The sequence below is a fragment of the Orycteropus afer genome, unplaced genomic scaffold (genome assembly GCF_000298275.1).
Source record: "Orycteropus afer afer isolate SDZICR_OR568_19922 unplaced genomic scaffold, OryAfe1.0 scaffold00375, whole genome shotgun sequence".
In the NCBI taxonomy this organism is placed as follows: Eukaryota; Metazoa; Chordata; class Mammalia; order Tubulidentata; family Orycteropodidae; genus Orycteropus; species Orycteropus afer.
This window is the reverse complement of record NW_006921962.1, coordinates 322194-337256: the sequence shown is the minus strand read 5'-3', so window position 1 is coordinate 337256 and position 15063 is coordinate 322194. Positions and strand designations below refer to the sequence as shown.

The 15063-nt window shown below is 38.0% G+C and overlaps 1 protein-coding gene across 1 annotated transcript in view; it reads right to left on the bottom strand.

Annotated features, from left to right (window-relative positions):
- Nucleotides 1-14826, bottom strand: part of PPFIA2 (PTPRF interacting protein alpha 2) — a 643396-nt gene extending 628570 nt beyond the window's left edge. The window contains exon 1 of the mRNA XM_007953155.2: nucleotides 14578-14826. Within this exon, the coding sequence (XP_007951346.1) occupies nucleotides 14578-14826 (249 nt within the window). The remainder of the gene's footprint in view (nucleotides 1-14577) is intronic.
- Nucleotides 14827-15063: the final 237 nt, after the last annotated feature.

Sequence of the window (15063 nt, the reverse complement as noted above, 5' to 3'; positions counted from 1 at the left end):
ATAAATAAATTCATCTTACAAACTTTCACATGAATAAATAAAAATTTTTGTGGCAGCATATCAAATATCTTAATTAAAGCAGACTGTCTTAAAAATAGTGCAAAGAAAATTGAAAATTAGAATCCCATAATGAATTCTGTGCTTCATAAAGGAAGAATAACCCAGGACAATTAGTTTGCTATAGAACAATGTAGTGTCAAATTCTAAACACATTCATTTCCTCTAGTTAACATGACATTCTAATTACCTAACTTCCTCTAGATAACATCAAAATTAATACAGGTTTACCAAAGTACAGAAATATTTTTCTGGCAAAAAACAAGAGATTTTTCTTCTGGCAAATACCTTAAGAATAACTGTCAATTTCTACACCTGCTTAGAAGTTAACTAAAGCCCGTAAACCACTGCCAGAGGGCAAGAGCCAAGAGCAGTAAGATTTACCTTGTTCCCCATAGCACCTGTTTGAAGTTCCAAGGTCAAAGATTTCACTCCTTGAAGGCAAAAAGGACTTTAAAATCTCATTATTAGGGGTAATTATTCCTAATTCAAATTCCAAGAAAGAAATTATAATTGATTAGCATCTCATAATGCATTTTGTCACATCTGTGGGAAGCTAACCAATAATCAGTTGCCATCGAGTTGGTTCCAATTCATGGAGACCTACTGTGTGTCAAAGTATAACTGTGATCCATAGGGTTTTCAATGGCTAATTTTTCAGAAATAGGTCACCAAGCCTTTTTCCAAAGCCTCTGAGTGAACTTGAACATATAAGAAGCCAAGCTTGATAGCTGTTTATAACACCATAGGACTGGTGGGAGGGAGCCTAGGGAGAAGAGGAAGCTAGTAGATCATTATTTAAAAAGAAATCATTACAGTCACAAAGAAAATTGGTTAGAATTTAAAGTGTAATTTAAAAATCTAGCCCTATGTACCCTTGACCCACTAATCTTCACTTATATTACATAACATAATCTTTATGACTACCATGTAATCAGACAGAAATTATTAAACACCTACCAAGGGCCAAGCGAACCAGAAGGCCGGTGGTTTAAATCCACCAGCCACTCCTAGGAAGGAAGATGAGGCAATCTATTTCCGTAGTGATACTGCCTTGGAAACCCAACTAGGGGTCACTATGAGTCAGGTCTGACCTGACAGCATATAACAACAACAACAACAACAACAGCAAGGGCCAAGCTAGCTAGCAGAGAGCTACTTTTCTGTAAACTTCTCAGACTTGCCTCATATGCATGTAAAAGCTGGGAGAGTGAAGAAGGAAGACTGAAGAAGAATTGATGCATTTGCATTATGGTTCTGGCAAAGACTATTGAATGGACTGCAGAAGGACAAACAAACTGTCTGGGATGAAGTACAGACAGGATGGCAAACCTTCCCCTCTCATACTTTGGTAATATTGTCAGGAGGGAGTAGCACCTGGAAGGATATTACGCTTGGTAAAGTAGAGGGTCAGTGAAAAGGAGGAAGACCTTCACGGAGATGGATCGACACAGTGGCTGCAACAGGAGGCTTGAGCACAGCAATGACCGTGAGGCTGGCACAAGACCCACAGTGTTCGCTTGTACAGACGGTTGCCGTAAGTTAGAACTGACTTGATGGTACCTAACAACAACAATGACATTCTACAAACTAATTCCAATGAAAAGATAGGTGGGATAGTCATGTTTCTAAAGAAGAAGTCCACAACTAAAGGTCTAAACTCTCTTTTCCCAAACCACTTAAGAGTGTGGAGGTAATTGATAATACTCACAAGAGCAGTTTCAATGAAAAGTGATGGGATGAATGTCTGATTGGATTGGATTCAGAAAAAATGCAGAGAGAAATTAGAGAAAACAAGTATAGGCAAAGTTTTAGAAAACTTTTAGAAAAACTTCTGCTTTCACAAAGAGATAAATAGGGGTAGCTGGGTGGGAAGGTAGTGTTTTTTTTTTTTTTTTTTTTTTCTTTTTTAAGATGGGAGATATACAAAGCGTATTTTAATGCTGTTGTTTGTAATCCATTAGAGATGGAAACACGGATGATGTGAAGGAAATAGGAAGAAGTTTTGTCCTCAAATAGCAGTAGGGAAGGGGATCTAGAACAGGAGAAAAGGAGTCGACCGTTCTAGGAACAAGTGCAGCTCACAGCCTTAGAGGATAAGAGACAAGGAATTAGTTAAAAAAAAAAAAAGTTCAAAGAATTTACAAATAAAGGTGCTATTTAGTGGACTATAACCAGTGCCTTCTTATCACCACAATATATTCCTAGGAATAATAATTGGCCATTGTCAGAAGATAAGATAAAGCATAGATATCAACAACATTATTCCATAAGCATAGAGCCTGACACAGTGTAGGCCATAAAATATTTTTGAATAAAAAAATAAACAAAACAAACAAAAAAAACTCATTGCTGTTGACTCGTTTCTGACTCATAGTGACCCCTCTTTGGGTTTCTGAGGCGGTATCACTACAGAAGTAGACTGCCCAATCTTCCTTCTGAGGAGTTAGAGTTAGTTCTGGTTAGCAGTCAAATGCCTTAAGCACTACACCACCAGAGCTCATGAATAAAAAAATAGTAATTGCTTATTAAATGGTTATAGCTAATTTAATTAAGATAAAAGCGATGTCCTTTATAATAATTTAAAATTAGTAAAAGTATAAAACAGATTACAGGGAACCAGAATTCTGTATTTTATGCATGAGCAAGGAGAAGCCTAAAGAGCTCAAAGGTGTTCCAATATTATGGGGCTTAGCAAAGTTGAGATTAAAATCCAGGTATTGTCATTTCTAAGCAAATATTTGTCATGCAATCCACAGTCCTTTGCTTATAAAAAGGGCCAAATAGGCTATAAAACATGGCCAATATGTAAAAGGCAACTTCATAGTGACATAAATCTGAGAATTTGGAATTCTCAAATATTTGTATTCAATATAACTACACTAACTAATAAACATTTCATATTTAATTAATAATAACTTAGTTTTTCTTTTAGAACTTAAAGGAGATATACCACCTTGGCAACCCAATGGGGGTCACTATGAGTCAGAATCTACCCAATGGCAGTGGGTTTTTTGTTTGGGTTTAGAATTTAGGAGCAGTCAGGAGGAGAAATGATCTCAATTGCCACTCTCTTGAAGGCTTCCAGAAAAGTGCAATCTTGTTGTTGTTGTTATGTGCCTTTGAGTCAGACCCAACTCATAGTGACCCCTTCTTGGGTTTCTGAGGTGGTATCAGTATGGAAGTAAATTGCCCAACCTTCCTTCCGAGGAGTTGCTGGTGGGTTTGAACTGCCAGCCTTCTGGTTAGCAGTCAAGTGCCTTAGTCACTATGCTACTGTTTTTAATCTCAAACCAAAAACCAAACTCACTGCCGTCAGGTCATATCCAACCCATAGGATGCCTCCTTGGGTTTCCGAGGCAGTATCACTATGGAAGTAGATGAACATAACGGATAAGATAATTCAAAGGGTAAAACAAAAGTACACCATGAATGAAATCTTGGTGAATACCACTTACCAATGGTGTGGTATTGAACAAGTCACTTAACTTCTTTGGGCCTCAGTTTTATCTGTAAAATGAGAATAATACTAATACTGCTGTTACAGGAATATCCTGAGGATTAATTGAGATGATACATCAAACTAGCTAATGAATGAACTGTATTCAAAAACCAACATTATTTAATTTCCTCTAATTCCCTGAGTCAAAGAAGTAAGCCCCAAATGAAATTATAGGCAGGTATCTTAGCTTTTCTGCTCATGTTTAGAAAATAAAATATATGTTCTTTTGTTTTGGCATTAAAACATTTAGTTTAGACTAATGATTTCACAGCTGGGTTAGATCCAGGACTAATAAGAATCCATAACTTCTATCCAATCTAAAGCTTTTCCTTAGCACTGAAGTCAGACCTGTTTTGGGCTTTGAAGAGGGGACATAGTGGTTTTTATTCTGAAATTCTTCACTCAAAATAACTATTTTGCTCCCTCCCAAGCAAGGCCTAGGAAGGAGAAAATCAGAGGGAAAACACAGTGATATGTGGCTGACCCAGTTGTCTTCAGTGGTCAGGGCTTTCTGAATGGCAAAAGTGGAATCACTCACCCTTCCCCTCCTGGGGTGCACCTGGGATTTCTCAAAGAACTCCTCTAATGCTTCTTCTCTAGTATCCTCAACTTGCACTCAGTCTCTTCTCTGGAATCAGTCCTCTAATTTGTCACTCATTATTCACCAGTTTAGAATCAAGGCTTCTGACATTTTACTCATTCTACCTGGGAACTCTGGTAGCATAGTGGCTAAAGCACTTGACTGCTAACCAGAAGGCTGGCAGTTCAAACCCACCAGCCACTCCTCGGAAGGAAGGTTGGGTAATCCTACTGGAAGGAAGGTTGGGCAATCCTACATAGTGATACTGCCTGGGAAACGCAAGGAGGGGTCACTATGAGTCGGGGCCGACTCAATGGCACACAACAACAAATGAGTTTACCTTAAATAAGTAAATAAACAACCCAAAGCATGTTCCCCTTTTGGGGGTCCCATTTTGGAAAATCACCGACTGTTTGTCGTGACATAGGAGGACGTGCAACTTGCCTAGTATATGCTTATTTGTAATCTGCCATAAAAGTGAGCCATCTCTAACTACAGCTACTGCCTTTAGAATTCACATCCTATGTCCTGCAGCCACTCAGGGATAGACAGCAAGTTCTGAATGGTTTCTCTGAAGTGCCTCTCACTTGTATGAGTTGAACAGGAATAATGCCATCCCTCATATAAGGAGTGGTAGGTTATACATTGTAAACCAACAGTTCTCCAAAACAGTTTTGTCTCTTTTTTGGATTTTCCACTTCAACCACCATAAAGTCTTAAAATGCAGCTTGAGCCAATGCTACACTAACAAGTTGGACTATATCTTAGCATCTCCTGTAGGTAAAATATTGCACCATATATCTGCAGCCTCACCTCAGAGACAATAAGATGACCATTTTAATATCTGGAAATAAAAATAAAACACTACCTGACATAAGTGGGAGTGCTCAAAAATGCTCACTATTACTGCATTTTTGCACAATTACACGTGTTATCTGTTAGGATTTTTTTCATACCACATAAACCCTTCACATATTAGTTTCCTATGTGCACTATGCACATTACATGCATGTGCATGATATTTATGCGGGTGCATTATATGAGAAAATGATGTTATTAGGTGCTGTCAAGTCAGTTCCAACTCATAATGATCCTGTGTACAACAGAATGAAACACTGTCTGGTCCTGTGTCATCTTCACAATCATTGCTATGTTTGACCTTATCATTGCAGCCACTGTGTTAATCCATCTCATTGAGGGTCTTCCCCTTTTTTGCTGACCCTCTACTTTACCAATACATTTGATGTTAAAAAAAAAAAAAAAACCCTGAGGGCGTGATTGAGGATGTTGTTGTTGTTGTTGTTATGTGCTGTTGAGTCAGCCCTGACTCATAGCGACCCCTCCTTGGGTTTCCGAGGCAGTATCACTACGGAAGTAGGATTGCCCAACCTTCCTTCCTAGTGAGGATAGTAAAGACAAAAAAAAAAAAAACAGTAATTGAAAGAGGAGATGAGAAGGAGGGATTAAAGACTTAAAGAGAGGTATTAGTTTTAAACATGAAGGACAATGCTTAAGATTGGAGGATATAGATAAATAAAGATGATTATGGGTATTGATATGTATGGGGGGGATATGGGGAGGAAATGACCTTTGAAATACAAGAAGCCTTAAAAAAAGAAAACAAAAATCCACTGCCTTCAACTCAATTCCAACTCACGGAGACCCCCATCGGGTTTACAAGTCTGTAAATCTCTATGGAAGCATACTGCCTCATTTTTTCCCAGAGAACATGTGCTGGATTTGAACTGCTGAGTTTTTAGTTAGCAGTCAGATGCCTTAACTGTGTCACCAGAGATTCTAATAAGCCTAGTAGTCTAGAAAATTAATGTTTATAGAAATGTAAAGGCATGAGAATTTTAAGATGAAATAATTAATAGTAATGATTGGCACAGAGAAGTCGGGAGGCATGAAGAATAAGAGTTTCAAGTTCACTAGATTTGTAAAATATGTATCCACTGGAAACACCCATGAGTGTATTTTTAGGAGAATGGTAATTAAATCTTAATTATAAGGATTTTTAAAAAAGGGGCAATGATAAATAAAGACTAGAGGTGCACACAATTTCTCTTGTCCAAGGCCAAAAAATTAAGAAAATAAGATGATTACAATAGGAAGGAACAAAAGATGCAGCATTTTTCTCTTTAACAGGAAAAATGATAAAATACTTACTGGGTGGCAAAGTTAGGTGTCACCGAAAAGGAAGGCACTCATCAGATGTTATAATATTCTCAGTAGAACAGGGAAGAGATGATGTTAGATGTAATAAAGACATAGTGCCTAAGGCATCTGACTGCTAACCAGAAGGCTGGTGGTTCAAACCCACCAGCCACTCCCTGGACGGAAGGTTGGGCAATTTACCTCTGTAGTGATATTGCCTCTGAAACCCAAGAAAGGGTCGCTATGAGTCAGACATGACTTGACGGCAGTGGGTTTGGTTTGGCTTGATATTGAGGAAGTGGGGAATCTGGAGAAATATTTAGGAGAGTGTGATTAAGGATATAGACAGATAAAGATAGAGGTGGAAAGATATATATAGAGAGATCTGGTGGCATAGTAGGTAAGACTTTTGACTGCTAACCAGAAGATCTGCAGTTCAAACCCACCAGCTGCTCTGCAGGAGGAAGATCAGGCAATCTACTTCTAGGGGGTTGCTGTGAATCAGAATCCACTTGGTGTGGCTGTTATTTATTTATTTATTTATTTTTTTGGAGATGTATATATAAAGGATTACCAAAATTTGATAAAGTTTGAGGACAGTAAGGATCTGCAATGCTCTCAATGTGTGCTAGTGTTCATAATTACCCAGTAAAATTGTACAGTTAACATTGCTAAAGATAATGATGATATAAAAATAGCAACAATACCTATATTTAACATTTATTGAGCATGTACTATCTATGAGGCATTAGTCGTTTAACATGTTCCAACTCATTTACTCCTCATAATGATCCTATGAGGCAGGCTCTATGGTTATTTGAATTTTTCATATGAGGCTTAGAGAACTTAAGTACTTTGTCCAAGATTACTGAGCTAGTAGCAAGCCGCCAAATAGATGCCCAGGTAGTCTGCCATCACAGAAAAAGTGCCTTCCCAGCAGAATCCCGAACCCTCTGTAGGTTTTACTTAAACTTTTTTGCATTTTAAAGTGTCAACAGATAAAATTACTCCTCTTCTCCACAAGCAGGCTGCCTTAACTTAATTTCCCATCAAGGTACATATCATCACATTCCAAAATAAGAAAAATACCACCTTACATTTCTGTAGTGCTCAGTGTTTCTGAAGCTCATACATACACCTTTGCTAATGACTACTTTCAACCACTCTTGGGGGTAGATATCAGCCTCTCTTTCTAATTAGGAAAATAAAACCAAAAACCAAACTCACTGTCATCGAGTAGATTCTGATTCACAGCACCCCCTTTGAGTTTCCGAGGCAGTAGATTGCCCCATCTTCCTTCCACAGAACAGCTAGTGGGCTTGAACCACCAACCTTCCAGTTAACAGTAAAATGCCTTAGGCACTACACAACCAGAGCTCCTTAATTAAGAAAATAGTTCCAGAGAAATGAAGTACCTTAACAATCAATGGTCCTTTAGCTAACAAGGAGCAGAGCCTTAATTAAAATTCAGATTTTCTGACTCAAGATGAAAGGCTGGCCGTTCAGTTCTTTACTAGTCCCCATATGTTCTTTCTATTGAATATTGTATTCAATATTGTTTTTCCTAGTTTCATGGATCACATTCCTATTTCAAATCCCCAGACCTCATCAAAACTATTACATTATCACAATAAGCTCTTTACCCATGATAATGACCAACATGCTGTTTTTAGGTTACATTTGTGGTAGATTAATTGCACTGACAACCTCAGTTCTTCTCTACTCCCTATAGCTATCCTCTTTGTCATGTAACTGCATTGGGATAGTAAAGTTAAGGATAGTAATTAAGGACATTGAGGACAGTAATATTCTTAATATCTCAGAGTTTGGCCAATGGATATTAGCAAAGACTCAAGAAGACACTTGAAAATCACTTGCTTATTTCTACCTTCTTTATTCCTCTGCCATAACCCTGAGAACCTGCCTAGTCTAAACTATTGCCAATTTAGACATATGGAAGAGAGCTAAGTAGTCCCAGTTGGCCTAGCCAAGACCAATAGATCAGAAATTATCCACAACTGACCACTGGCATAAGTGAGCCCCGCCAATATTAGCCAATCCAAGGCCAGGTCACCTGAGTCTCACAAACCCACATTTCTGTACACCACTGAAATTTTGTGTCTTTCATTACATAGTACTCTTTTATGAATAGAAAACTGACACGTTTTTATTATATAATCTATCCTAAATCAAAAGGGCAGGATAATATCCCTTAATGATCATCTTATTATGTCACTGTTGTTGTTGTTATGTGCCATCGAGTCAGACCCTGCTCATAGTGATCCCTCCTTGGGTTTCTGAGGCAGAATCACTATGGAAGTAGATTGCCCAATCTTCCTTCCAAGGAGTGACTGGTGGATGTGAACTGCCAGCCTTTTGGTTAGCAGTCAATTGCCTTAGGCACTATGCTACCAGAGCTCCTATCATGTCACTAATTCACTCAAATTTCTACTGATTTTTTTGTATATAAATTCCAGTCCTTAGCTTTCACCACACATATGAATGGGACATATTCTACCACTGCCAGTATGCAAAACTTCATTTCTACCCTACAACCTTTCATTAAACAAATGTTATTTATTTAATGTCATTTAATGTTAGATATTCTTATTTAATTTCAATTCAGTCTGTTTCTAAAAAAAAAAAAAAAAACCTAGGTCTATTGCTAGCTCATATGGCTCCTTTGGGCAAATTAGGGCCCCTTAGCTTAGGAGGGAGAGCAGAACCTAGGCTAAATTTCAGCCCTTCATTGGTCCCTGAGCAGGATCCTATCTGCACAACTCTATTGCCCCATGCCGAATACCCTGAAGTCTTTTTCAACCTCTACTTAACAATACCCTTCTAGCACCATTAGCTAAAAGTATTATATTGTTGTTGTTGTTAGATGCTGCCACGTTAGTTCTGACTCATAGTGACCCTATATACAACAGAATGAAACACTGTTTAATCCTGTAATATCTTTACAATCATTACTCTATGAGCCCAGTGTTGCAACCACTGTGTCAGTCAATCTCATTGAGGGTCTTCCTCTCCTTCACTGACCCCTACCCCAAGCATGATGTCTTTCTCCAGGAGCTAGTCCCTCCTAATAACATGTTCAAAGGACATGAGATAAAGTCTTGCCATCCTCACTTCTAAGGAGCATTCTAGCTGAACTTCCTCCAAGATAGATTTGTTCGTTCTTCTGGTAGTCCATCGTATATTCAATATTCTTTAGCAACACCATAAATCAAGTGCATCAATTCTTCTTCAATCTTCCTCATTCATTGTCTATTATTGCCTTTTAGGCAACGTAAAATACTATGGCTTGGATCAGGTACACTGTAGGCCTCAAAGTAACACCTTCGATTTTTAACACTTTAAACAGGTCTTTTGCAATAAATTTGCCTGATCCTGTAAGTTTGATTTCTTGACTTCTGCTTCCATGGGTACTGATTGTGAATCCAAGTAGAGTGAAATCCTTGACAACTTCATTCTTCTCCCCATTTATCATGATGTTGCTTATTGGTTCAGTTGTGAGGATTTTTGTTTTCTTTATGTTGATGTATAATCCATACTGAAAGCTATAGTTTTTGATTTTCATCAGTAAGTGTTTCAAGACCTCTTTGCTTTCAGCAAGCAAGGTTGTGTTATCTGCAAATCACAGTTGTTAATGAGTCTTCCTCCATTCCAGATGCTGCATTCTTCTTCATATTGCCCAATTTCTCAGATTATTTGCTTAGCATACAGATTGAATAAATATGGTGAAAGAACAGAACCTTGACACGCACTTTTTCTGATTTTAAACCACACATTACCCACTTATTCTATTAGATAATTGCCTCTTGGTCTATGTACAGGTTCCTCATGAGCACAATGTTCTGTAATTCCCATTCTTTGCAATGTTATCCATAATTTGTTATGAGCCACACAATCCAGTGCCTTTGCACAGTCAATAAAACACAAGTATACCTGTATGCTAACTTCTCCTTTCAGCCAAGATCCATCTGACATCCCTAATTTCATGTTCTCTTCTGAATTTCTGGCAGTTCTCTAAGTACTGCTGCAACCATTTTTGAAGTATTTACAGGAAAATTTTACTTGCATGTGATAGTAATGATACTGTTCAATAAATTCTGCATTCTGTTGGATCACCTTTCTTTGGAATGGGCATAAATGTGTTTGTTGGCCAGGTAGCAGTCTTCCAAATGTTTTGGCACAGATGAGTGAGCACTTTCAGTGTTGCATTTGTTTGTTGAAACATCTCAATTGGTATGCTGTCAGTTCCTGGAACATTGTTTTTGGCCAATGCCTTCAGTGCTAAATACCGAATTACACAGTGTTCTGGTTACCTAGTGCCACTCTAACAGGAATACACCACAAATGGGATGGTCTTAACAAACAGAAGTTCCTTCTCTTCCAGTTTGGAGGCATTAAGTCCAAGTTCAAAGTGCCAGACTCTAGGGGCCGGGAGAAAGGCCCTCAACCTTGGGGTTCAGCTCTGCCTACTGCTCCCAGCGCCCTGGAGCTAGAGGTGTTTCTTCACTCAGACAGCTGCTGGCTGCTGAGGATGAGAAGCCCTAAAGTTTACAAGTAAAAAGGCACAGTCCCAATGTTACTAAATGACATGGAAGGCCATTAACTTAAGTCCATTGTATGTCCCAAGGTCAGCAGAGCATAGTAGGCTGCTGAGCAATGACATGGCTACACGCAGGGTCCAAGCATGCCATAGGCTATAGACCATTCCCAAGGCTTCTCCTTATAGATGTAGACCACATACCCCAAGCAGCTACTCAGCTGCTTGTGGTAGATCTCACCATGGAGTTGATTGCCAGTCTCATCATGGGGAATACTACCACCAGCTGCCCAGCCACTCAACCAGACCCAGCCAAGTCGACACACAAACATAACCATCACACACAGGAAGCATAAAAAGAAGATGGTAAGAATACACAGATTCACTGCACCAAAAAGAATTGGTGGATGTCAACCATTTCAGGAGGTGGCATATGATGAAGAACGGTAGTACTGAAGAAAAGCCCAATCTTTATTGAAGTCATTGGCAAATGGATATCACATGCCCAAAACCACTGCTGTCGAGTTGGATCCAACTCCAACACTCCTTGGGTTTCCGAGGCAGTCTCACTACAGAAGTAGATTGCCCAAACTTCCTTCCGAGGAGTGGCTGGTGGGTTTGAACCGCCAGCCTTCTAGTTAGCAGTCAAATGCCTTAGGCACTAAGCCACCAGAGCTCCTGAATATTACACAGGAAATGTAAAGCATGGTATGTCATAAAGTTTTTCCTGCTTTCAAAATATATTCTGTCAGGTAAAATAATTTTCAGTTTTTATTTTACTGTAGTAATTTTGGATTTCACATGCTTTATTTCTGCTTGAACACTCATGTTTATGTCAGTCACCTCCTCCTACCAGATAGATGTCAACTGCAAAACTACTATACAGAGTCAATGCAACCAACTACTGCCGTGGAGTCAGATCTGCCTCATAGCAACCCCTCCTTGGGTTTCCGAGGCAGTGTCACTACAGAAGTACATTGCCCAACCTTCCTTTGGAGGAGTGGTGATGGGTTTGAACCACCAGCCTTCTGCTTAGCAGTCAAATGCCTTAAGCACTACACCACCAGAGCAGAGTAGGAAAAATTAATTATGAATATTCAGATAGATTTGACAGAGTCAATTAGAAAAGAGTATTTTCCTACTGGTTGCAGAAAAGATATAGCCCTAAAGGTACAGATAAGATTATCACATTCTTGCTATTAAAAAAAAAAAAAAAAAAACCTGCAGTAAAATTACTGTCTCTAGTGCTTAAGGCATTGACTGATAACTAGAAGGCTGGAGACTCAAACCCACCAGCCACCCCTCATAAGGAAGACTGGGCAATCTACTTCCTTAGAGATACCACCTCGGACACCCAAGGACGGGTTACTATGAGTAGAATCGACTCATCAGCAGTGAGTTTGGTTTTATATTTTGGTTTTACGGACCTATGCATTGATAGGGATACTCAAATATTTATAATAGTAAAATGCAAATTGGTATTCGAAAATATGCATCAAAGTATTTGTAGAATAGGTTGAGACAAAAGATAGCCATCTAAATGTGCTGGCTCATAATTCCTAGTTCACTGTTTCAAAACCCATACACTCTGAAAACTGCTATATTATTTGCAAGAGTATAGCAAATTTGATTGGCAGAAAAAACAGACATGAACTAGCATGAAGCTATTTATAGTCTTTATTTTTTTTCCAGGCTATAGGAATATGTATAGAATTATCTTTAGAAATGGGAATGTGGTTAATTATGGGGTGCTTCCCAGAATCCTTCTGGAAGAATGTTCCATAATATACATTAAATACATACCAGAAATAGGGAAAATTCTGAATTCCAAAACACAGCTGACCCCAAGGGATTTGGCTAAGATATTATGCACTAATGTAATTAAAAATTAAAACTTAACCTTTTAGGTAGCATTATAATCTAGATCTTTAATACAATTGAATCACTAGCATTGAAATGTTTTCATTCTTGTACACTTAAGAAGAAATGCATCTATACGATATAGTTACATATGAAAACACCCATTTTTCACAGTTAGGGAAAGATATATAAAACCAGAATTATTCTTTGAATATTTTTACAGGTTTAGAATCACAATTGATAATATCAGGTTTGGATAAAATACTAAAAGACAGATGTAAGAGGGATACATTCAGAATCCTACAATTAAGATCCAGGAGTCAACTTCCATGAAGAGTGAGAAGTTAATTCTTGGCTCCTAATTGGAGGGGAAATTGGGAACACACAGTAGCAATTATGCAACTCAGAAACTTCAATTGACGGCTATACTAGCACATACTGAAAATATTTAATACAAGCTTAGGCTTTTTTAATGGAATACTCTATCCAGAAAAAGAAATGATTACTCTATTCAAAGCCTTGGATGTGGAACAGTACGACTAGTACTGGTGTCTCACTTTAACAATAGAATAACCAACTCAAATAATCTTAGAGGGCAGTAAGTGAAAGTGATGGTTCTAGAAACAACCTTATGAAGACCAATTGCATAGACTGAAATGTCTAGCTTGACAAAGATAATTCTTATTGAAGATATGGAAGTTGCCTTCAAATCCTTGAATGAAATCAAGATATTCTTTGCGATTGAACAAACCAATATATCAACAGGTGAGAGTCCTTGGAAACATTATTTCATCTCTACACAAGACAAAATGACTGAAAATGGATTGGGACAGCAGTCACCCATTTAGGGTTACAAAATTACCTAGTGGGGATGTGGCAGAGGGTCTAAATGATCCTTTCCATTCGGGAGGTCATAAACATCTCAATATCATACTGTTGAGCTAAAAGTAACTGAGTTTAACATATTATCAACTTTGATTATATAATTTTCAATATTTATAAAGATATTTACTCAGACATAACTGTATGTAAAGAGTTCAACTCTTCAACACTTGCTATACTGTCTTTTAAGTAGAGGGCCAGTCAAACTTGATTTAAAAGAAAACTGTAGCTTATTGGGGTGATTATGAAACAATGAATGCATATACTATGCTTTTTCTCAAACCTAAAATAAACACAATTATGCTACTCTTAAGTAAGTAAATTGACTCTCATCATTAGTATAACTTATTTTAAATAAACAATGGTGACGGAAAGATGGAACAATATTGAGGTTGTGAGATTAAGACTGAACTTCTGGCTTTTCTCCCCTTTCCATAATATTTTAAAAATAAAAAGAAACTGGTTCACATTTTTCTTTTAAGGGAAGAGAGTAATACATCAATAACTCTAAGACTTTTAAAGAGTTTTTAGGCATTTTTAAAAGATGAGTAAAAATAATTACAGTAGATTGTCAAACTGTTATCATTTCCAAAGACAGACTACACAACTGAAAATGGAAAATACGTATTTCCAAATGTCATAATTGCTCTTTTAAAAGAGAAAACTAACTATTTCCACATTCTGTTCATTAAAAGCTGATGAACAGGTGATTCTGTACCCCCATCAAAACACACAAACACAATTTCCAAGAAAACTACCGGACAGCAACTCATGTTTCTTTCATATCTTCCATCCCCAAAGTATCACAACACTTGTTTGAGGGAAAGTTTCATCTATTCTTAAATTTCTCTCACCAGAACAAATAAGCTTATCAGATCTCTTATGTGTAAAAGCAATTATGAGAATGAAGATAAAGTGAAGCTTATTTAAGTCTTACCATATTTTCAATTACAATAAAAATGAAAAAGCTGTTAGGAAGCATACCTGTGGCAGGGCTGAATTGAGCTGTCTTTGGAGTGAATCTCTGTCATAGATGACATCCTGAAGTCTTTGTTGGGCAAGGGAGAGGCTTTCCTGGGTCTCCCGAAGAGTGTCTAGCAGACGGTCCCTTTCATCTAGCATATTCACCATCAGCTGCTCAAAATGGGAGTCTGAGTCCGAGCCACTGCTCTGGGACCCCCTTTGACTCATTGGGGTGTCCTCATTAATCGTGGGCATCACTTCACACATCATTGCTTAAAAAAAGCAAAAGGAGGGACATCTTAGGAAAGAAATTATTTCCAATAATGCCACCTGGCCCTCAACTCACTAAATTCTTTGAGGCTCATCAGCTTGTCTCTTTCCCCCTACCTGCTACCCCAACTCTAAGCTAAATGTTTTCACCTCCAACCTACACGCTTTCTCTTCTTTATGACAATCTATGTATTCCCTGCCTACAAAATCCAGTTTACTTTCACCTTCTAGATGTTT